This window comes from Betta splendens, chromosome 6 (assembly GCF_900634795.4).
Source record: "Betta splendens chromosome 6, fBetSpl5.4, whole genome shotgun sequence".
NCBI lineage: Eukaryota > Metazoa > Chordata > Actinopteri > Anabantiformes > Osphronemidae > Betta > Betta splendens.
The window spans coordinates 3097196-3120429 of record NC_040886.2 but is presented as its reverse complement, the minus strand read 5'-3'; the positions used below and the strand labels follow the sequence as shown (position 1 = coordinate 3120429).

The following is a 23234-nucleotide window of genomic DNA, read 5'->3' as shown; positions in this document are numbered from 1 at the left end:
TCCGTAGGCTTCTTTGGATTTTAACCACCACTCTTATGGATTTTCACTAGGCTGATGCGAAGATGGTGTGTGATGTGGTCAGCCGCATGGAGGACACGGAGCCTTACTCTGCCGAGCTGCTGTCCGCCATGATGCGCCTGTGGTCCGACTCGGGCATCCAGGAGTGCTTCAGCCGTGCCCGAGAATACCAGCTCAATGATTCAGCACAGTAGTAAGTGCACATGGTCATTTATGTGCTTGCAGTGTATCACTCAGATAATGTATGGAAGTGCAGTATGCAGGTGGAATAACTGCTGCACTGGTGTGTTTCAATTCTATTTCCCCCCAGTCCAGGTTTTATTGGGTACCTACACTACATTAACAAAATCAACAATTCAATTTTATTTATATAGCGCCAAATCACAACAAAGTTATCTCAAGGCACATTACAAAGTAAGGTTTAAAACCTCACAAAACTAAACCCAACAAATCCCACATACAGCAAGCATTTAATTTGACAGCAACAGTGGAGAGGAAAAACTCCCTCTCTAACGAGGAAGAAACCTCCAGCAGAACCAGACTGGATGTGGGCGGCCATCTGCCTCGACCGGTTGGGGTGAGAGGATAGAGAGAGAGAAAAGCACAGCAACAACAACAAGCAACAACAAGCAACAACAGAGCACAGGCAGGATGGTTGGACCAGGGACTGGATACAGGCAGGATGGTTGGATCCGCAGCTGCCCATCACAGACACCAAACTTTGAGTCCTATGATACCTGTAGGTGAGGTAGAGGTAGAGGTAGAGGTGTAGGTAGGTAGGTAGGTAGGTAGGTAGGTAGGTAGGTAGGTAGGTAGGTAGGGAGGGGGAGAGAGAGAGAGAGAGAGAGAGAGTTAGTTAAACATGGGACAATGATGGGAGGTTATTGGATAAGAGATGGTTCCTGTGACTAACAATCATTGCCAGTGACCTGAATCATCTCTAACTATAAGCTTTATCAAAAAGGAAGGTTCTAAGCAGCTTCTCAAACCTTGGTAGCTAAAAGCTCTGCCCCTCGTTCTACATTTAAACACTCTAGGAACCACAAGTAGCCCAGCGCTCTGAGAATGAAGTGTTCTGCTGGGAGCATAAGGAACTATGAGGTCTTTAAGATAAGAAGGAGCTTTATCATTGAGTACTTTGTAGGTGAGTAGGAGAATTTTAAATTCTATCCTACATTTTACAGGCAGCCAGTGCAGAGAAGCTAATGTACAGTAGGAGAAATGTGATCTCTCTTTTTAAGTCCTGTCAGGACTCTGGCTGCAGCATTTTGAATAAGCTGTAGGCTTTTTAAGGAGCTGTTAGGACATCCTATGAGTAAGGAGTTACAGTATTCCAGCCTAGAGGTAACAAATGCATGGATCAGTTTCTCTGCATCGCTCTGAGAGAGGATGCTTCTGATTTTACCTATATTTCTAAGATGGAAGTAGGCGGTTCTGGAGATTTGTTTAATGTATGATGTAAAAGAGAGATCCTGGTCAAAGATGACACCAAGGTTCCTCACAGTAGAATCTGAAGCTAATGTTATGCCATCCAGGGTGGCTATCTGACTCAATAGTGTCTCTCTCAGATTTTTAGGTCCAACAATAAGAATTTCGGTTTTATCTAAGTTTAGTTGAAGGAAGTTTTGGGACATCCAGGATTTGATGCTAGTTGATCTGTTTCATTTGGTTCCAAGGACATATATAGCTGAGTATCATCTGCGTAAAAATGAAAATTAATAGATTAATTAATATATAATTAATCTAATCCAATATCTATAGAATAATAGAAATTAATACATTTGGTGCCATATGGGAAAGATGTGCATCATCATAAAATAGAAATGCAGAAATACCACATTGATGTGGGCCAACTGCCCAGCTGAGTTCTTTTTTTAAGACTGGAAGAAAAGAAACCTACAGTATAAGTTGAATACATTCTTTATACCACAAACGGTTATATTCATTTATAATCCGAATACATTTTCACCATCAACACACAGCCAAGTGGTGTGCCAGATTAATGCTGAGTGCCTTTGTGTGGGTGGAGGCAGAAGGGAGAGAGCAATACGAAGGAGTGGGGGAGGTCACTTCCCTCAAGTGCCATGTTTGTGCATGAAAAACTGTACCATCCATCAAGTCGAGCATAAGAATAAAGGGAGGGATTGAGCTAGACTCCGTCATTACGTCATTGTGAACACACTTTACACCACTCCTGTGCCGTAACACTGCATGGATGTGGAGAATGGATTGAACAGTAGGTTTTGAATTAGATAACATGTATACATTGAGGGTTTATTTGAAGTAAAAAACCAACACTGACAGTATCACGCCAATGATAGCTTGACAGCATGACAATGATAATGGATGCACACTTCAAAAGTCAAATCAGTGAAATAATAAAGGATTAAAAAAAAAAAGAAATCACATCTACAGGACTGTACATAATTATACTGCCCAAACTGTGTAAAAGCAAAGCTACTGCAGAAACGACATTAGGGGCAGAATGCAGAGAAAGAAATTAACAAGAAAGACGTTAAAAAAAGTTAAGCATGAGTAATGACGTGCAAACAGACAGGTGAATAAGTAAGGAATGATGAGTACTGAAAGAGAAATGGTCTCTCAGTGTGGCAAACATCTTGTGTGTGTTTTGTCGTAAACAGTTCAGTTGTCAGGTGTTACTTCTACTGCTTCACACTTGAAAACGTGTTCAAACTCTTTGGTTAAGAAGGTTATTGTGTAGTGCTCGGGTGGGTGCTTGTGACCACACATGCATGTACTGTGTTTGTATTGCATAGAAAGCAGAGAAGCACCGTTCTGAGTACAGCAAGTGCTGCCTGAAGCCACCACTCTGTCTCTATCTATGTGCAAAAGGCCCTGGATGTACTGACCTATTTACCACAATAAATCTCCACTCTGTCTATAAATTATCCCCACCCGTGTACCCGCTTGGCATCCATTACCAATAACTAACATAACCACGTCACACATGACAGAGTCACTACTTTATCTGGCCTTTTTTTAAGCTACTACGGGGCCAGACTATGGACTCTATAAATATACAGTACCAAGAGCACATACAGTAGTGCCCACTAATAGCAGCAGTTTAAGAATGCTTGCTAAGAACTGATTGAAGTTAAATGTCAGACATATTGCATCATATACCATTTTTACTGCATATATTGATTATTTACAGTATATGCACTTTTTATTTTAACTTCACTGAGTTTCCTTTCATTCCATAATGTAAAGCTTATTCCACCATATCAACTTCAATAGAGTGTTCCTGCTGGGAGATCTGTCATTTAGCCATTTCTGGCATCATAGACTTGTTTAATCATGTAATGTTTTAAGGTCAGCTGTCTTCATGAAAGGCTAAAAAACAAAAAAATGCCACAATTTGGGCAGTTGTGACATTTGTAGTTTCTTCAGTGCTTAAAATGATAACCAGAAACTAATCATAGCCTCTATGTTGTTAAGGTCTTATGACGTAGTTCATTGTATCATAAGTAAAATCACAAGTGCTGTGTTTAATTACTTAGTGTGTCAGAACACCACATATCTAAACCATCTGAAGCTTTGTCTCCTAGCAACAGCTGTGAAGCTGGGCAGCTGGGCCATCCCTCTTTGGACTGATCCTGTAGAAAACATACATGCCACACACATTTTGGTGGTCAACTGCATACTTTACAGCTAATGTATTTAAGTATTATTTATGATTTTGCAATGGGCTTTATTTCAGTACTGAGTAATCATTCAAACATATGTATTACATGTTAGTCTATCATCTAATCCTCACTGTGGCATTTCACACTTGGTTGAAAGATGTTTTCTTCTGACATCTGGGTCCCAACATGTGTGCGGTTGATTGCAGTTGGCTTCACGCAGTGCAGGTCATTAGAATAAGCTTAGTACTGAATTGTATTGCACCAAGCCAGACAAGCGTAGGCACCCCTGACCTACACTGTATGTTTTAAAGGCTGGACAGTGTCATAAGAAAAAGTTTGTGACAAGTTTTTTTAAGTTTTACGTGTGGGAGCACTGCTGCTCCTGCTGAGCTGGAAAAACGCAATGCACTAATCCTTATAACATCACGGGTATCATTCTTTTTTGTGCTACACACTCTATTAGTGATAATCATCAATTCTTTACATCACCAGGGATATGAGCGGAGTAAACACTGGCATCTGGTGTTAATTTACCTGATACACCATGAAAAGAAGGATGACAGCAACCCTCAGAATAAAGTGATGGTCTGTAAACTGTCAGGGCGCAGCAGCCCTCAGGTCGTGCATGTAGAGAGGAGAAGCTGGCATAGTTCACCTCCCTGTGACAATAAAAGCTGTGAAAGTCACACCCCTAAAGTCCAACAATATTGACGGCCTTGACTGACATTCATCACTTTTCTTTGTCTGTAAAAATATCTAACTGCAGCTTATTTCGGTTTCAGTTCTTTACAGCTGGTGGATTCTGACAGGATAGAGAAAAGGTTGGCAACTAGATACGCTAATCAAGAAATGAAATCGGGCATGAAAAAATACACAAACCACATTGGCTAATTTCTACAGTTATGGCAGTTTTCTGAGAACCATCATTCTTTACTTGTTTAGATGTTGAATGCATGTTAAAGCAGACCTGTGCTACGTGTGCACCAGAATATTTCTTCATGTTAATTTGTTACATACAATGAACCTATAATTTTATTGCCCACACTGACACTGCTGGTATTCTTCTGTTCCCTTATAGTTGCATTACTTACCTTTGATGCAGACATTGCTTGGAATTCTACTTTGCAATTTTCTTCAACTTTGTACTGTTTCATAATTCTACCTTCTGATTATCATGGTTAGTAGTTACAGTACTTCAGTAGTATCCAGTATTACACAGTATTCCAAAATAAGATTTTCATCTATTTCCAAAATAGATTAATTAAAAGACCCACTGTGACTTTGACTAAAACTTGAATATTGTTTTGAATACCAGATTGTTTATCTGTACAACATCTGTAATGAAATTACTTCTAGTTCTGATACAGTAAATAATTTGAGTACTTGGATCAGACCACATGTAAAATGTACAGTAGCATTTCAAAAGCTGCTACTTGTTTGTATTAAGGAGAAAAACAACCTGCTTTCCTCCTCTCACCTTCTCTTCATCCTTCCTATTTCAGCTCTCTGTATTGACTTCCTCTCTTAACTCTAACCCATATTCCTTTCTGTATAATCAATAGTCCTTATCACAGAAGCTGTGTGCGCGTCTATGCAATAAGCAGAGTATCTCCCTCCCCTCTGGTATCTACTGTAGCCTTTTTTCTCATTCTCTTAAAAGTAGCTCAGCATCCATTTCAGGGCTTGGAAAAAACGCTCTCAGCAAATTTATAAGTAACAGTTAATATTTACTACTCTAGATAGATGTGCAATGTAGTTTTATTTTCTTCTCTTGTCATTCTACCTGACTTACTCTACTGTCTTAGCATAAGCATTGGGCAAAGGACAGCCCAATGCTTCAGGTACAGCTCAAAAGGTTGCTTCTACTAAGTACTGAGCAAAGGGTCTGAATACTTACCGTTTGTGATATTTTAGTTTTTCTTTTTTAATAAATCTGAAAAAATTCAACAATACTATATTTTTCTGTCAATATTGGGTGCTGTGCATACAATGATGAGGAAAAACATGAACTTAAATGATTTGCAAATGACTGCAATATAACAGTAAAAATGTAATGGGGTCTGAATACTCTCCGTACTCTCTGTAGCATATGAGTATTAAAAGGCTGAGGTGATCATATCAGTCAGTACATATCAGTACTGTACACAGATTTCCCACCTACTGTATTCCAGTCATTCATGTATAGCTGACCTCTACCTGTTACAGTACCTCCTGTGGAGGCAAGTATAGCTTAGAAACTGACTCCACTGCAGGCAGTAGACCAGAGTATTTACTACCATTGTGATGACAGTCATGCAGCTGGTACATGACATATTGTTCTCATTATGCCTACCGTGTCACCCACCTGAGCCTCAAAATACTTCATGGTAATGTAATGCAAACTGGATTACAGCACCCCTAACGTGCCAATGTACAGTAAGTGATCACACGCCTCCCCCTCATACTCACTGTGTTATCGGTGAGTCAGGCCTACATGACACTGACAAAAGAAATGTACAGAGCAACTATTACAGTAGTTTATAGAGGCATCCGTGATGCAGACACACACTCGTGTCATCATTGACAAGTGACCAATTCTTCTTTTATCTATTGCAGCTTATTAAGCTGTTGTTAGCTCATTAAAAATGTTGCATTATTTTATAACGTAACATTTTTAAGTCTTTCGTAGTGCAGCCCCTAACAGTCTTGTGTGCCTACTCATTGCTACTGTAGCTAACCTAAGGGTAAAATGCTGGGTTTAATGTTTTTTTTGTTTGCCTGTATGCAGCTATCTAGACAGCCTAGATCGTATTGGTGCAGCAGACTACCAGCCAACAGAGCAGGACATACTGAGGACCCGAGTCAAGACCACAGGCATCGTTGAGACACACTTCACCTTCAAGAACCTCCACTTTAGGTCAGTATTAATTTCTGGGTCTTTAGATGTGTGGGTTCCTTTTGCCATCTCCTGTATTGTGTTTCTGTCCTCCACTGCGTCCTCTGCCTGCTTCTCTATCCGCACATGCAGTGCAGTGCTCTATTCTGTAATTAATAAAACTAAATGCTTTAAATAAAGGTCTATGTTCCTGATTGCCTGCCTTTTTAATGAGATCTGATTCAGAATTTAGACTGATTTAGACACAGAAGCTGTGGGAATGAGGACAGGAGATGCATTATGGGATGGTAGAAGGAAAAGAAGAGAGGGGGGGGTTAGTGTTAGGTAAGGCTTCCTGACCTTTCATTTAATTACTGACTCCTGCTTCTCCTTTGTGCATGTACATCTTGGTAGGCACATGATGCACAGAGGTTAATAAACTGTAAACAGCAATTATTTTTCTGGATGATTGCACCATCACACGTGTTTGTTATACTTCGCCTCTTTATTTCTCAGTGTCATACATTGTACACCACTGTTTGTTGTGAATTCGATGCATAACCACGCACTTGATCCAAAGAATTTTTAGTTCTGCCTGATGATGCAGTTTGTTGGTGCTCTTGTAGTTGAGTAGGCGAAGTGCTGGGTGTGTTGCATAGACAAGCCTAAATAATGTCAGCTCTGTTTCTATAACAGGCAGACAGTGTGTGGGTACATCATTCTTGTATTAGATGTAACCTATCAATATACTTAATGTTATACCCATCACATATTTAACTGGAATTTCTGATTTTCTCTAATCACAATGAAAATAGTCTGTATCCGAAAGTAATCATTCACCTCCACTGGTACAGTTGGTTTGCGCTTGAACCATACAGTAACTTGTGATATTTAACCTTCTGCATATTCCACTGCTAAAGATACCGCAGATAAGATGACAGCACTGACACCACTAACTACTATAGTCAACAAAACTAATAACTGATTAACAACTGTCTCTTTGTCCACCTATTAGGCTGTTTGATGTGGGAGGTCAGCGGTCGGAGAGGAAAAAGTGGATCCACTGTTTCGAGGACGTCACGGCCATCATCTTCTGTGTGGCACTTAGTGGATATGACCAGGTGCTGCATGAAGATGAGACCACGGTAAGAACAGATATTTTTTCAGTCTACCTAACCCTTTCTCACTTCTGCTGCTTCTCTCTCACTATATAACCTTTTGACCCATTTACTGTACTATACATAGTCAGTTTTGTATAGTACAAGCTATTCAGTGGCTATATCTATGTACATGCATATTAAATCATGGCAATGAAAATAAATCCACAGCATACTACTAGGCCATATTTAAAACAATGTTTGGAATCATTTGTTATAGGTGATTCATCCATCACTGGTGCAGAAACTTCACTATGCAAATATATATATAAGGCTACTGTATGTGTGTCATTTTTCTCGATGCAAATCAACTACCTAAGTCACATTATTGTATTTTGAATAATTAATATGCCATAGCAGTACCCATTTGGTCATTTATGTATATTATTTACTGGTATATTGCTAATTGTGTTTTGAGTGCTTTTTGTAGGGAATGTTAAGCAAAGTATTATTCATTTATACTTTACCCCCATGTCACCTCAAAGTGTGATGTAAAGATAAAACTGTAAGATATAACACACCAGCTGCAGCATTGACTGCTATTTATAACCCTGAAGTGCCTCCTCTTAGAATTCCAGGCAGGGAAATTATGTTAATTTACAACTTTTTTTACACGCAATACATGCCTCAACAAACATCCTTGTGATGATAGGACATATTTATCATGTTAGAGGCTCCCACTCAGCCAAATATTTGATTTTAGTTCATTTAGCTTGTTCTCGACGTTCTTTTCTCTTTATCTGCTTAAATATTTCTTAAATAAGATTTTTGATTAATAGAAAGATTTTTTGTAAATAATACTTATATTACCTGTGTTATCAGAAAGTATAATCCCCAAAGAACATCAGACTGCTTATTTAACAGTCATACAAGGAGAAATCCATTATAACACAGAATCCTGGTATGCACTGCAACGATAAGACATATTTCAATTTGGAAGCTATTTTCTTGTCATATCGCGACACAACCTTCTGTTAAAATAAAGCAAACACAAGGCAATAGCTGCAAAATGCATTTTCCCCATATAGAAAAATATTAGTCACACAAACAAACAACAATAAAAGCAGATCTGTTTTTTGTTTGTTTGTTTTGTGATGTTTTTTTATATGATAATATATCCTCAACACTCGTGTTATTATTAGCGTAGGTTTTAATTACAATACCAATAACCCAACTCCCACGTCCGCTGTCAGTTCTACAATCTGACACATTCGTGGCCAGCCATTCAGGCATTACATATTACTTTCCACAGTAAAATATTTTGGCAAAAATAACACTCTATAGTAAAGGCAATGGTACAGTGATGCGCTTCATGTACTTGATCCAACTGGAAGAGCTCAAACACCTCAAAGGTTATTTAAAGGTTGTTTAGTCTTAATTTTAGGTGAGTGATTGAGTATAAGGTATGTTTACATGGCCTTAAATGTCCAAGGCTACTGTAATTTTTACGATGCTATTGACAAAGACGGATAAGAAGGATGTGAAAAATGAAAATGAAGAAAGGACTTGAATGAAAGCTAAAACGTGTGCATTTTTTAAAAATGCAGTTTATATTATATATTTACATTTGTAATTCTTAAAGTTTAAGAAAAACATGGTGTTCTTTAGAAACGAACAACTTATACAGTATGAATAGTTATGAAAGATTATGTACCCGAATGCCCCCACTAACCCCAACCATCAAACTAAAGGTCTAAGCTTTGCTTTAATTCCAACCAAAGCTCAATTCTGACTTATTTCTAATGTTACACCTTGCAACTATGCAACAACTCATAGTTGAGAACTGGAAAAGGTGTCTTCACCTCATTCCTACCTTAGCCCTAAAACCAAATCTTAACCCTCAAACAGCTCTTTAAATTCTCCTTACTTTGGTCAGAAAATACATATTCAGGTTCACACAATGTAACAAGAGCGAACACACAGACAGTTTATTTCATACTACTTGCTTCATAATTTCCCTCTTTCAATTCAAGAACTGCTTGCATTTAGTTTTTCTTGGCTTTTCCTTGTCTTGTTTTTGTTGAAACACTGTCTTTGTATACAGCTTATTTTCTGAAATGACAGTTGCTCTCTGTGAAAACTGCCTGTATCTTGTCCTTTTACCTCTAAACACTTTCTTTTCAGCACTAGATGTGTGTGTGGGGGGGGGTAATTTGTGTGTGTGTGGGGGGCTGCTATACAAGGGAAGTGGGATATGGGTGGGGTTGGGTGCCTTGCACGTTCTGTTCCTGCTTTAAGCTCGGCCCTGCAGCATCTTGGCTCCTTCCACTCCTGTCACTCTCGCCATCGACTGTCCTCTCTAACCAATCAGCAGTCAGATCTTCTACAGAAGCTCCACCCACAGACAGGTATGAAACCTTCTAGTAGGTTAATGCACTCATCCAGAGTCGAAAGCAGTGCCATTGTGTTTGTGAACCAAGCCTGTAAATTGTCAGTTTAACAAGTTACTGTAATTTTAAATCTTAACATCTGTAAATATTTTACAGCATGTTGTATTTGTCTGCTACTTGTCTAATTAAACTCATTCCATGTGATGAAATAAATAAAGTTTGCTACTGTTATATTTGCCTTTAAATAATTGATCACTGTTACTCATATATGCATATATTATGTAAATAATGGTCATAACCAGAGAGGAACTGCTTTCAGCTTATTCCCAAAGTTTTCTTCAATAATATGAATCTTAGTAGAACCGTTCAAATGTTAATTCCAGCAGCTAGTTTACATTTGACCTTTTTCAGACTAAAACATGTAGATTACATAATCTCTTGGACATGACAGACATTTTGCCACGCTGTAATGAAGTCAATACGAATACCTTTACAAATTCCATACAGTATTTAGCTTATGATGATTCATGGTTGTAATATAGAATGTAATTCACAATTCACAGCTTAAATGGGTAGGTTTGTTTAATGCTTTCATAACAAACAGTTATTACTAATATGCTGATGCTCTCTTCAGGCAAGGGGAACTCCTTAGTACTATTGTTCTTCTTCTTCTTTTTTATTTCCTCAGTTCTTCTTCGTGTTTATGCTTTTCTGGCTGGTGTGCATGTGTTTTTTGGACACTGATATTGTCTGGGAGATCCAGACTTACATTGGCATATTAGTTTTGTATCATGGACATGTTTGTCAGTGGAACTAGGTTTATTGATCATTTGACTGACAACCTACAGTAATGTAGTAGCGTGGTCGTTTCTAGAAATCTAGAGTTCTGCCCATGTACTATTATCATATTGAAACACATACTGTCAAATTGATAGAGCTGACAGTGACCTGATCTCAACCCAGCACAGCAGCCTTTCACTTACTCAAGGCGCAACTGAAAACCCAGGAAGAGCTCAAGTCAGCTATAATGTCTAATTGGAGTAACTGCTCCATGGTCTCTAGATTGTATGAAGTTACTCACTACAAATGATTTGTATATTTTGTAGTCTTTTATTTCTGTTAACTTGTCCAATTGTCTTTGAACCTTTCAGAGGAGTGTGTTTAATATAGGATGTTAAACAGTTAATCAAATGCATTAGTTAAACCCCTTAACCTTGACTGTAAATGATATGTGCTAATTTAGGGGTGTGTTTATGTGCTTGCAAGGCTGATTGTGTATTTTTGAATTCATGCTAAGTCATGCTAATATCTTTTTTGCAGAATCGCATGCATGAGTCTCTGAAGCTCTTTGATTCCATCTGCAACAACAAGTGGTTTAGGGAAACCTCCATCATCCTTTTCCTCAACAAAAAAGATCTCTTTGAAAAGAAGATCCCCAAGTCACCATTGTCTGTCTGCTTCCCTGAATACACTGGTACATGTAAATTATTCTGTATGCTGAATGGTGATATTATGATTCTCAAACCAGCAGCTCTGCACACAATCATTTATTTTATGAGGGGTTATGAGGGGTTATGATGAGGTCACATAATTTACACCTCATTCATATACTGTAGTATATAATTTAGGCTCAGGCAAGAAAAAAACAGCGGATAAGTCTGAATGGGCTCATGAGTGTTACTGAGAGTCCAAAGAAGAGGAGCTCAAGTGTAAGAGAGACAAGACAACACAGGGAAAACACACAACGTGAGAAAGACTGTGAGGAATTAGTTAAAGCACGACTGTGGGAAAGCAAGATGGAAAAGGCCCGACACTGTGAGAAAGAGAGAATTAGGATTCCAGGCCTGTTGCCTCTTCTCTTCTTCTTCCATTTACACGACCTGCGTACTTGTTCGTATAAAGACAAGCCACAGTGCTTCTACAGGCTCAGAGCCAAGTAGATTTTGGGAACACCAGAGGAAATGACTCAACTCACTTAGATCTGACTCTGTCCCAAAACGGTACCACTACAGTACCTAAAGTCCCAGATTAAATCCAGTTCATGCCAGATTATTGTATTACAGGGAGAACTATCTCATGTAGCTCTTAATGGAGTTTAACCAAAAGGCCAAATAGTAGATTAGGTATAGCTGTAACATTTAATCAATATCCATCTTTTCTGCCGGAGAAGCTCATCTGTTGCATTCATCTTCTGCTTTATTATTAAAATTCATTGGCAGTATTCAGCAACATCACATTGAATTTGTCTTTCGAAAAACCAACGTTTTTGTTTTGATAGAAAAAGCTGCACAAGTAATATTTATGGCAGCTTGGCTAGCAGAAAGTACAGTCCTCCACACACCAGCTCAGCTGTGTCTGTGCTGAGCAAGAAACTCAAAGGTTATGTTTTCAGAAAATAGTGCTGATGTAGACAATGTGGCACATCCCACTGGTGCAAAGGTTGAGATGACACCTGCTTTTAATCCTTCTCCTGACTCCCACTATACAGCTCCCTCATCTCTGCGTGTCTCTCCTCAGGTCCAGACACTTACCTGGAAGGGATTGCCTACATCAAGTCTCAATACGAGACTAAGAACAAGTCACTCACCAAGGAGGTCTACTCCCACGTGACCTGCGCCACAGATACCAACAACATCCAGTTTGTCTTTGATGCAGTCACTGATGTCATCATAGCGAATAACCTTCGGGGCTGTGGCCTGTTATTCTGATGATACTGTTAAGTGTGTGTGTGTGTGTGTGTGTGTGTGTGTGTGTGTGTGTGTGTGTGTGTGTGTGTGTGTGTGTGTGTGTGTGTGTGTGTGTGTGTGTGTGTGTGTGTGTGTGTGTGTGTTTTCGTTGTTTTTTTTTGGTTGGCGGGCCATTTTCAAATTAATTTTTTAATTAGTTAAGTTAAGTTAATTAGTTATTAAGTTTTTAAATGCAGCCGCAAATTCCCATAGTGTTTAAACTTCCATATATTTAGGGATACATCTTATAGCAATATAACAAAAACTGATATAGTGATGGTCGTTCATCCACCCAGAAACCTTCCAGATATTTTGAATTGAGGTCTGAGTTACCACGTTTCAGGTTAATTTCACGTTTGGATTAGGTGTTGGTAAGAAAACACTGAAACAACTGCATGTAATGCGACATACTTGCAGCCTGGTTGTTAAGGTGCCTGCTTTACAACCACAGCTCCTCCTTTTATTAGGCTGAGGGCCTTGTAGTTTATTCTATTTAGTTTTCTGCTGTCGATTCCACATTGTTGTATAGTGAACACTGCACTCTACAGTACAGCGTCTATCAACATTTTTGCACTTAATGCTATACATTTTGAATTGAATGGTGATTTGCAGAGAGATAACCTTAAAATAAAAATCATTATTAAGTCATTATTATTAAATGTTTTAATTTCTACAGTAATAGTTTTACTTAAAGCAATATTTATTTCAAATCAGGTGCTCATGCTCTAACAATGACTTCATGCAAGTAGTTGATGATGACACTGTTAGAGGGAGATTCACTGAGAGATTCATTTGGAAAAGTTAGCTCAAAATGTCATATCTCGATTTAATTATGGTCATTTTGGACTTCCATGTATATACGTGTGATGCCTTTGTTAATCAGATTTGACAGCAACCAGTTGTCAACACACTTTGAAAACCTGTCCTAAACCTAAAGCCCAGAATTCGTACTGTACTGTACCTGTAGGTAGCATCCAAAATTATTTCATGCACCAACAATAACTAGCAGATTTCAAAAATATATTTATTTAATTTTGTTATTTAAGTACAATGTTGTCTTATTATAAGTCATTTAGTAAAACACTTTTATAAATGAGTGTTTCCAGTCAACTGTGTCAGTAGACGCAGTAGACTATGACTAAAATTGTACTTTTGAAAAAGCTCTGTATATTTTCTGCTGTTTCCCTGTCATACAGTACATTTACTGTATACCCCCCATTAATTTATAGCAAAGGATGTTGTTACAGTGTTTCTGCTAGTACTCTGCAGACTGTTACCTCTTCTCATATTATGAGATTGATTTTTCAGGCTCTTGTGTTGGAGCTTGCATGGATCCACTAAAAACTCTCTTTAAACGGAGATCTACAAAAGCTAGTGTAATGACTCGGCAGACAATTTCTAGGTTATGCTTTAGTAGAGCTTGACTTCATAGGGCCCAGGGGCCACATCCATTTTGTGGGGCTGCTCAGTGGCCTGTCCCTGTTCACTACTCTGCTTTAATAGGCCAGAGGTGAGCTTGTGAGATTGTGGGCCGGTGAACACACATAGTCCTCTGGGACTATAATGTCAACCTTGTGTGACTATTGTTTGTAGCCCTGATGTTTTGCTTTGTACTGAATGATTTTCATTTCTGCCAGCTTGCGGTCATCCCAAAGGCACTGTATGACTGAAGTCTGGTGTAGCGTGCAGCTGATGTTAAGGATGACGTGTGCTTTCTGTGGCAACAGTTCAAATTGAAGCTTTGGCATTAAAGTCAAAGATACATTCATAATACCAGGAAAATGTCATCAGCTCTCTTCAGAAGCAATGGTTAATAGCATCATATAGAGGCTGAACTGTTTGTCTGATTCACTTGAATTGCTACAGCAGAGTGTGTTTACTGCTTTATTGGCGTGAGTGCTCCCTGACAAGCAGAGGGAGAGAGCTCCTTTATTTATTTATGTCCAGGACATTGGCTTTATTCCACTCTCCCCACTCAACCCTCAAACAGCAAGGGCGTGTCTTCTCAATCTGCTCCCAGCTACCACTTTTTAAAAACAGGTAGATGACATCACTAGCTCTTCCTACCGCATCTGTGCCAACTTTTCCTAATTAGAGACAGAGAGCGCCAGAGGCTGTTGATCAGCCTGCTTAGTGTGTGCGTGTCCGTGCACGCGGGCGTGAGTGTGCGCTTATGAATTTTATATAGCTATTACTTGTGTGTCTGTTAAAAGTACAAGAAAGGTCAGCGTGCGTGCGTGCGTGCGTGCGTGCGTGCGTGCGTGCGTGCGTGCGTGCGTGCGTGCGTGCGTGCGTGCGTGCGTGCGTGCGCTCATGAATATTAGCCCATGGGTGTTATTGTAGAGCCAGTGTCTGTGGACTAATTACCCAGAAGTCACCTGTCTACCTTTTCCTCACACACAGGCCCATGACACACACGCATACACACACATACACACGCGCACACACACATCAAAGACACAGATGTAACCATGGGACTTCACGATGTCGCAACATTAGCTTGTGCCAAATAATAATGTACAGTACTACCACAGCAAGCAAAAGGTCTCTGCTATTTTTTCCTGCTCTCACTTTAGCTGAAACCATTCATGTTCTACTCTGTGTTACAGTTTTACAGTCATGATGTTAAATTAAAGTAATCAGTGTGATAATTCATGCGTTTGGAGATAAAACAATAAAAACAAAAGTGTTGAAATGACCCAACTGATTGATTGTGCATAGAGCATTTGTGTTTAAAATTAAAATGGCTTTACCTTGTTTGTAAAATTTATACACCAAACAAATGTTTCTGGACTACAATACACAACTTTCTAATTCTGTGCTGCTGTTGTGTAATAAAATTATAGTATTTCCTTGCAACTGTATGGCCCATTACTGTAAATTAGTGGTTCAGTTTAGCACGCTCATTGAATGCATAGATAAAACCTTGTTTAAACTGTTTTTTGTGTCTATTTCACTTGTTTTTTACATCTGAGTTCCTAAAGTGTAGCCAGTAGACACAATCTGTGGTTGAATGTCTTTCCACATGCACTTGGCAAGCTTCAGTTCCCATTCAGATGAAAGGAAGTGCCTAAAATTGTGGTGACCCTCAGGGTGGCAGCAGCAGCAGACTGTTTGAGCTTTGTCTTCCAACATCTTTCATGTCTGTGTTAACCTCGGGCAGCTCACACAATGAGATGCTTCCATGTTTCTGCTACAGTGGCTTTTACTAAATCACTTCATACGTCTAAAAGTAAGTTGCCCTCATTTTATTTACTGTATGCATTAGGATAATGTATTTAAACGGGATTCATTTTTATATCTAGTCTAATAACTATTACAATAGAGCCATTAAAAAACATTGTTACTCTACTGTAGGTGCAGCTTTAGCCAACACATTGGTTTACATTATAAACGAATAGAATATGATCATTTGAGTTAACAAAATGTTACGGAACCAGAAAATATTGAAAGAATTTAGTAATTCCCAGGCTGCTGTTGCTAGTTGGATATTTACACATCAAACAGGAAAGTAGCGGCATTTGATTCAGTGTTCAGTGTTATTATGGTATGACCCTAATACTTAGTATGAGTAATACTTAGTCTCTAATGACACAGTAAGTTCACAGCTTATTGTGTCTGTGCCATCTTATTTAACCTTAAATAAAACTAGATGGACCACAGCTTGTGAAGGCTTACAGCTACAGTACATACAGTAAAAAAACTCAGTATATACAATATTAAAATAAAGGATTTTTTTTTTTACTTGTGTTAAAGCAGCATCTCCGTTTGTAAATCGTGTAAAGCTTTTTTGCGGTGACCTGTCAACTATGTATTTGTGATGCCTACGGTAGAGAGGTCAGTAATATGAACCCAATAACACTTACTGTCATCCTCACAAAATGTTGTGTATATTTTAGACGTTTAGAAAGGGAGGCTTCTAAAGAAAAGTAGATAATAATATAATATAGAAAACACTCAAACACAAAAGCGTCTGAAGCAGGATGTCAGAAATATAGATTAACATAGTTAGAATACTGTATATAATAATAGAAAAACTATGACGTGGTAACTCATTCTGGACAATAATATGTGTTTGTGCTTTGTATGCTAACTCATCACCTCTGAACTACAGATAAAGCAATCAACCAGTGTGAAACAACCTCAGCAGGTGAAGTCGAGAGGCTTATGGTTAAAGTAGCTCATGTCCCATTTCAATCTCAGAGGTTAGTAGTGAACTGCTGTGGGGTGTAATGAAGGAGATTTGGATTTTTTGGGTGGCCTGTCCTGATGATAATAATAATAATGCAATCAGTGGTGCATTCAGGTATATGAAAAAAGGTCCAGTGCTGCTGCATCTCTGGACACTGGTGCCGATACAAAAGAAAGCTCTTTGTGCCGACTAAATATTTTTTTTAGTCACAGAGCTGTGAATATGTCCCAGTGCAGCCAAATGAGAAGCAATTCACACTGAATTAGTGCCAAATGTTTCCTAGTGTCAAATTAACTCTACTCCTGTGTCTTAAATTCAGTCCTACGGCTTTTTCCTTGTCTTATAATCTACTTAGTTCTCATCTAAACGTTTGCAGTTGATGAAATAAACCTTTGCAGAGTCAGGGAGGATAGGCTGCTCACTGTCCTTGTCGTCATTATGCTCTCAAACCCTGATAAAAACATATAAGCCTTTTACTAACAACACCTGTGTGCGCTGTAGAGACCACTCCTCCAAAATCAGATCTCTCAGTGTGTGTGTGTGTGTGTGTGTGTGTGTGTGTGTGTGTGTGTGTGTGTGTGTGTGTGTGTGTGTGTGTGTGTGTGTGTGTGTGTGTGTGTGTGTGTGTGTGTGTGTGCGTGCACCAGCTTAGCGCTGTACATACTGTAGATGCAATACATCTGCTGTATCTCCCTCAATGCTGTTGTAATTTAATTGAGTTGTATTTCATCACAAGCACTGTTTGCTATTTTGTGCATGTGTCCTGTGTGTTTGCATTGGCAGAATATTTGAATGGACTTAAATAAACAGTAGTGTTTATTTCCGGAGGACATGTTTGTTTTCATGAGCTTATATTTATTGTTAATGTCGGGAAGAGTTTCCTGAACAGACTTCGTCATTTTGTTGGCGGAAGAAATCAGTGTCAGCAGTCTGACTCAGCAGTCAGTGTCACTGACTCAGTGCTCTGTGCAAGCACGTTACTTTAATTAACGATGCTCAACCAGTAATTGTGCAGAAGATGTTTAATGTCTGCTGATGCCTTTATCTCTTCTTTTATTTATTTTTATTATAGCACTAAAGGAGCTTAAACTGAAATGTGAGATTTATTCATAACATAATGATTTTTCTTTAGTTTAACAGCTTGTCTCTGTTTGTGAAAAGGTTGTGGTTTTAAACTTTTCTATATTCCAACTTTTCCTCCTGTCTCTGGTTTAATCATCCTCTTCTAACCTGCTCTATGGATCTTACTTGAACTCATCTTTTGCGTCCCTCCTTCTTCCTCTTCCTCTGCAGAATCGCATGCATGAGTCTCTGATGCTGTTCGACTCCATCTGCAACAACAAGTTTTTCATCGACACCTCTATCATCCTCTTTCTTAACAAGAAGGATCTGTTCGCAGAGAAGATCAAGAAGTCTCCTCTCAGCATCTGCTTCCCCGAATACACAGGTGAGTTAAAAAAAATGCGTGGGTGAGATCAGCAGCTCCCCAAACACAAGCAACAGCAAAACCTGGCAGGTGCACCAAACTCATTTCATAGACAACACATACAAAACTGCAGCAGTGAAATTAAATATAGTTACTCGTTATAGGAAGAGCTCCACATGGCCTGACGTGACTGACTGATGAAGCAGACAAATCGGAGAAAATATGACTCAACCACAGCTGTGCAGGTTTTAAATTTAATCATAATACAGACAAAACCAATATGCAGAACTTTCTCATCGTCACTCTAGAACAGTGAATGCAAGTGTGATTTTAAAAGACTTCTTAAGATTTAAAACAAAAAGTTGAATGCAGGTCAAATGGTAAATGAAAACACTAGTACTGCACAGCCACCTGTGATCCACACAGAGGTATTCTTATTCATTCTCAAGAGCTGGACCGGGAGGGCTGGCCAGTATGGATTGATGTTGAGAGTCAGGCTATAGCTTAGCTGGCATATTGGGGCCTTAAGATAAGAGCTGAACTGCCTGAAAACCAATATAAAGCAGTGAAGTATTGTAACCTGAGGCAGGGGTAATGGCGGGGTCACTAGTGTAAAGGAGACAGTAAAAGCATGAATGACTAGCAACTGTCTGAGCTTAATAATGTGATCCACTGAAGTGAACAGGTTTGTAAAACCTCTAAAAGTTTCTGGCCACTCATTAACAGCTGCCTGACGTAGTAGTTTGGTTGGAGCCTTTGGAACTGCATAGAGCAATTCTTCCAATCCAAAGTACTGCTACTAAGAAATGTGGCACTTTAATTCAAAGCGGCTGCTCAGAACTTACAGCCCCTTTGATTTTCGGCCTCAGCAACAGAGACAACCTAATGGTTAATGTTGGTGGTTTGAAGAACCACCTCTGAACCTCTGTGTAAAAAGAGACAATCAACTGAATTTAACATTAACATCCCTGCATTGAGAAGGACAGCAGTGACAGAGTAGGAGGCAGAAATGAGGCAATGAAGCACCTACACAGGTTTCTTCTCCTTCATGTGAGGAGAGAAGGGAGACGTGTTTGGTCAGTGGAAAGCCAACTCACAAGGAGAGACCCAACCCCAATAGACCTGGGTACAATTAGAACCGACCCATGGTGCAGCTGTCAGCATCTCATTGCATTTGTAAGTTTTATATGAGTTCTGCAATTAATCAACTGCTGAGTTTACTCTCAAGTCCTTGACACACACTGCTTATACACATTTTATATATTATTACATGATGCCTTTAGTCTTTGTCGACATATTACTCCTTACAAAGAGTTGAAGTCTGAGTCTTGTGAAGAGGTTTTCACAGTACTGCAATGGTTCTCCCTAATGTATTGCCCCAGTAATGGCTAAAGGGAATGTCATTACATTTTTACACAAATGCTGTCTTCTATTTTCTTCTTTCACATTTGTTAGTTACTGTAGAAGCAGAAACAATTTCAACAAACTGAAATACATTTAGTTACCTGTCAGGAGCGTTATTACAGTAGTATGTTATTTAACATGTTGTTAAAGTTTTCCCACACTAGCAGTACTGTATTTCAACTCCTGGTATCCAACCTTTATTTACGTTTTAATGCAAATTAATAAGACTTATATTGTGTGTATTCTTCCTTTAGGTCCAAACACCTACGATGATGCAGCAGCTTATATCCAAGCCCAGTTCGAGAGCAAAAATCGCTCTCCAAATAAGGAAATCTACTGTCACATGACCTGCGCCACGGATACAGGGAACATCCAGGTGGTGTTTGATGCAGTGACCGACATCATCATTGCCAACAACCTCAGAGGCTGTGGCTTGTACTGAGCCATCTATTTACCCCTTAATGTCCTCCTTCTTTTCTCCCACCCCTCCTGCCCCCTCCCCTATTCCTGTTCCTTTGACACTGCTGAGGAGATGATGATGATGATAATAATGATTCTGCTCATTATTTAAAGAGAAAAGAAACAAAAATACAACTAGGTACATATTAATAATGAGGATACTATAAAAATTAGACATGCATATATAAATATATATATAAATATATATATATAATGTTTTTAGTTTTTGTCTCTTCTCACTCCGACTTCTCCTGATGCCCTCTGGCCTGCTGCCAAGAAAACACATTAATTTTAGTTGAAAACATGGAGCCGCTGAAGCAGCCTTCAAACCCTCCTGAACAAAGTCAATGAAAGCCTCTGTTCTCTGATGTTCTCTCTGTTTTCTTTGTCATCCACATCTTTGTTGTTAACAAAACAAAACCTATACTTTTTGTTGCATTTTTTTTTTATTACTATGAATAGAAGTTCAGTTTTATTTTTGCTGGTCGTGTGTATATTTATTACAAGTGTCTGTCTGTACACTGATTTTGATTCACATTTTGCCTCACCTTGACTCTTATTCGTTGATTATTTTTGTTTGTTTGTTTGTTGCAATAGTGAGGATTATGTAATAACTTTTTTTGCAGAAATATGTGAAAATGTCAAAGGCACTTAACACAAACACATACACACACACACACACCAGGTCGGCCAAAACCTTGACAAACTCGTGAGACCTCCTGAAAGTGACAACACAGCTTATGACATTAGTCTTTATGTTTACATTAGCCGTGACATTTTGAAGATGTTTGTTGTCAATTTTCTTTTTGTTCTCGAGTAACTTGTGTCATTCTCATCAAGTGAGACTTGTCCTGTATCTCGCCTTACCAATATCCAATCACTGGGAAAGGTCGAGCGTGAGAGCCAATAGGAAATGTGCTAAATGTCCTATCAGTGCCATGTACTAGAGGTACTGTACTGTAGATAGCTACGCAAGTACACAACATTATACTTCTAACTTCCTCACTGTTATAACTGCTAGACTAACTAACATGCTCAGTGTAATGAAACTCACTCCTGATTCAATAATGGTCAATTAATTTATTAATTATTTATTGACTGTCTTGTTTTCTTTAACTGTACACACCACCACCATGCCTTGTATTACTTTAGTTTTGTCTCTTGGGTTTTTTTTTGCATGGAACCCTGACGTTTAGATGTCGGGGTCAAAGGACCACCCCGTCCCCACCCCCCTCCGGCTTCCTGGCAGAACTCTTTGCCTTCCCTCTCTTCCTTGCCTTCTTTCCCCTCTAAAGACACAATAGCATGAGATACTCAAGCCTTTGTATAAAGAGATCACTTAATTCAAAAAACATCAAGAAAAAAGCTTCACATATATGCTATTCAAATAGTAAAAATCATTTTAATAAAAATAGCAAAATCTGAAAAAAAAAATCTGAAAAGCGAATAGCAACTGTTGAAGGAGGGTGGTGATTGGTTCCTTCAGGGGACAGGGTGGGGACTGGTAAAAAAACAACTGTGAGTTGTAGTTTTAAAGGTTTGGAAAGTAATGTGGGTGATTTGAAGAAAGCTTAGAAGAGTAGATTTTGGTATTCTAGCAATGACATTGCATTAATTTAAAAAACAACAGAATATCTACACCTGCAATAGTGAAAACCAGTAAACATGGGTATGACACGGACAACGATCATTCAGATTCTGTAAGATTCTCAAAAGCAAACCTCTCCTGTGCTTTGTAGCTGCGGAATATTTTTTCTGGATATTGCCCTTTTTTAAAATAAGACGTTTTACAAAGGGTTCCAGTCTGACAGCGAGCTGGTTCGGTGAATGGACCCTATGTTGTTGTAATGCTCTGAACTGTGCCCCAACCCCTATCCCTCTCCTTTACCGTTTTGCCTGTGTCCTAGCATTAGATCCGTTTCCTCACTTTAGCCTGAATCAGAACGAGTAAATATAATATTATAACAATATCTATTTTGTATTATTTCAGACAAAAAAATAAAAACCCAAACCACTTCTTTTGGGGAGAGCACGTTTCTCGCCGCGTTTGCTACTTAGAGACGCCGCATGTCCACACATCGACGCTGTACAAAGTCATGCTCCTTTGCTCCTCTTCCTCCTCCTCCTCCTCCTTTTCTGTCTCTTTTCAGTTTGACAAACACCTTCCAGGTCTACAATGAAAAGCACAGTTCTCACATCACACTTGCTCGCACACACACACACACACACACACACACACACACACACACACACACACACACACACACACACACACAGATACACACAAACAATAAGTAGATTTGGAAATTTATCTACTCCAACCTAATCTATGTTACCCCTCATCAATCTATATCTCCATCTCTCTGTATAGACCTCTCTCGCTTTGGTTTCTAGTTTTTAAAAAGAAGAAAATGACTGTGTATAATGACATGATATACCTGTTTTGGCATTCTGTTCCTGTTACCTTCATTTTTTAAATTATTTTTGCCTTCTCTATGTTCTGTTCTTTACCAAGTGAATGCTTTTTCTGTGCAGCTTCTCTCTCTCTCTCTCTCTCTCTCCCTCTACTCCTCCTTAGTGAATGGTTGTTATTTCATGTGGGATGTCCGTGCTGGAAAAACCAATCGAATGTAGTGTTTACATTAAAAAGCCACTGTTTTCATGACTACAAAAAAGCCAACTTCTTTTGTCTCATGTCATTCAGTATCATTGTGTTTGTCTTGTTATTTAGGAACCCGCCATCAAATGATCATTTCCGTACAATGTGACCTTGCTGAGTCGACACTGGAGTCAAAAATGCTGCTTTTAATTAAAACAGCTGGTAAAGTGCATTGTGAGATGGTTCTTTGGAATCAAACGTGTAAAAACACTGAATTTATTGGGATGAACAAAACCAGGATTAGCGTTTGTGTATTCTGTGACAATGTGGACTGTGCTGATGATCTCCAGTAATTACATTTTAATAAGCTCTGGCTGTTTTCAGCATCCAGCAGCTGGCTGCCTCAACCTGCTATAGCATAA

The 23234-nt window shown here is 38.9% G+C and overlaps 1 protein-coding gene across 3 annotated transcripts in view; it reads left to right on the top strand.

Annotated features, from left to right (window-relative positions):
• The window catches only part of LOC114857999 (guanine nucleotide-binding protein G(o) subunit alpha), a 69004-nt gene extending 46111 nt beyond the window's left edge, over positions 1 to 22893 (top strand). Inside the window, exons 4-8 of one of the 3 annotated variants that reach the window (XM_029154987.3) lie at positions 51 to 211; positions 6433 to 6561; positions 7535 to 7664; positions 11327 to 11486; positions 20009 to 22893. In XM_029154987.3, coding sequence (XP_029010820.1) covers positions 51 to 211; positions 6433 to 6561; positions 7535 to 7664; positions 11327 to 11486; positions 20009 to 20196 — 768 coding nt within the window. In that variant the 3' untranslated portion in view covers positions 20197 to 22893. Of the gene's footprint in view, positions 1 to 50; positions 212 to 6432; positions 6562 to 7534; positions 7665 to 11326; positions 11487 to 12523; positions 15673 to 18217; positions 18372 to 20008 lie in introns of those variants that run through there. The other 2 variants (XM_029154986.3, XM_029154985.3) reach the window with 2 other exon arrangements.
• Positions 22894 to 23234: the final 341 nt, after the last annotated feature.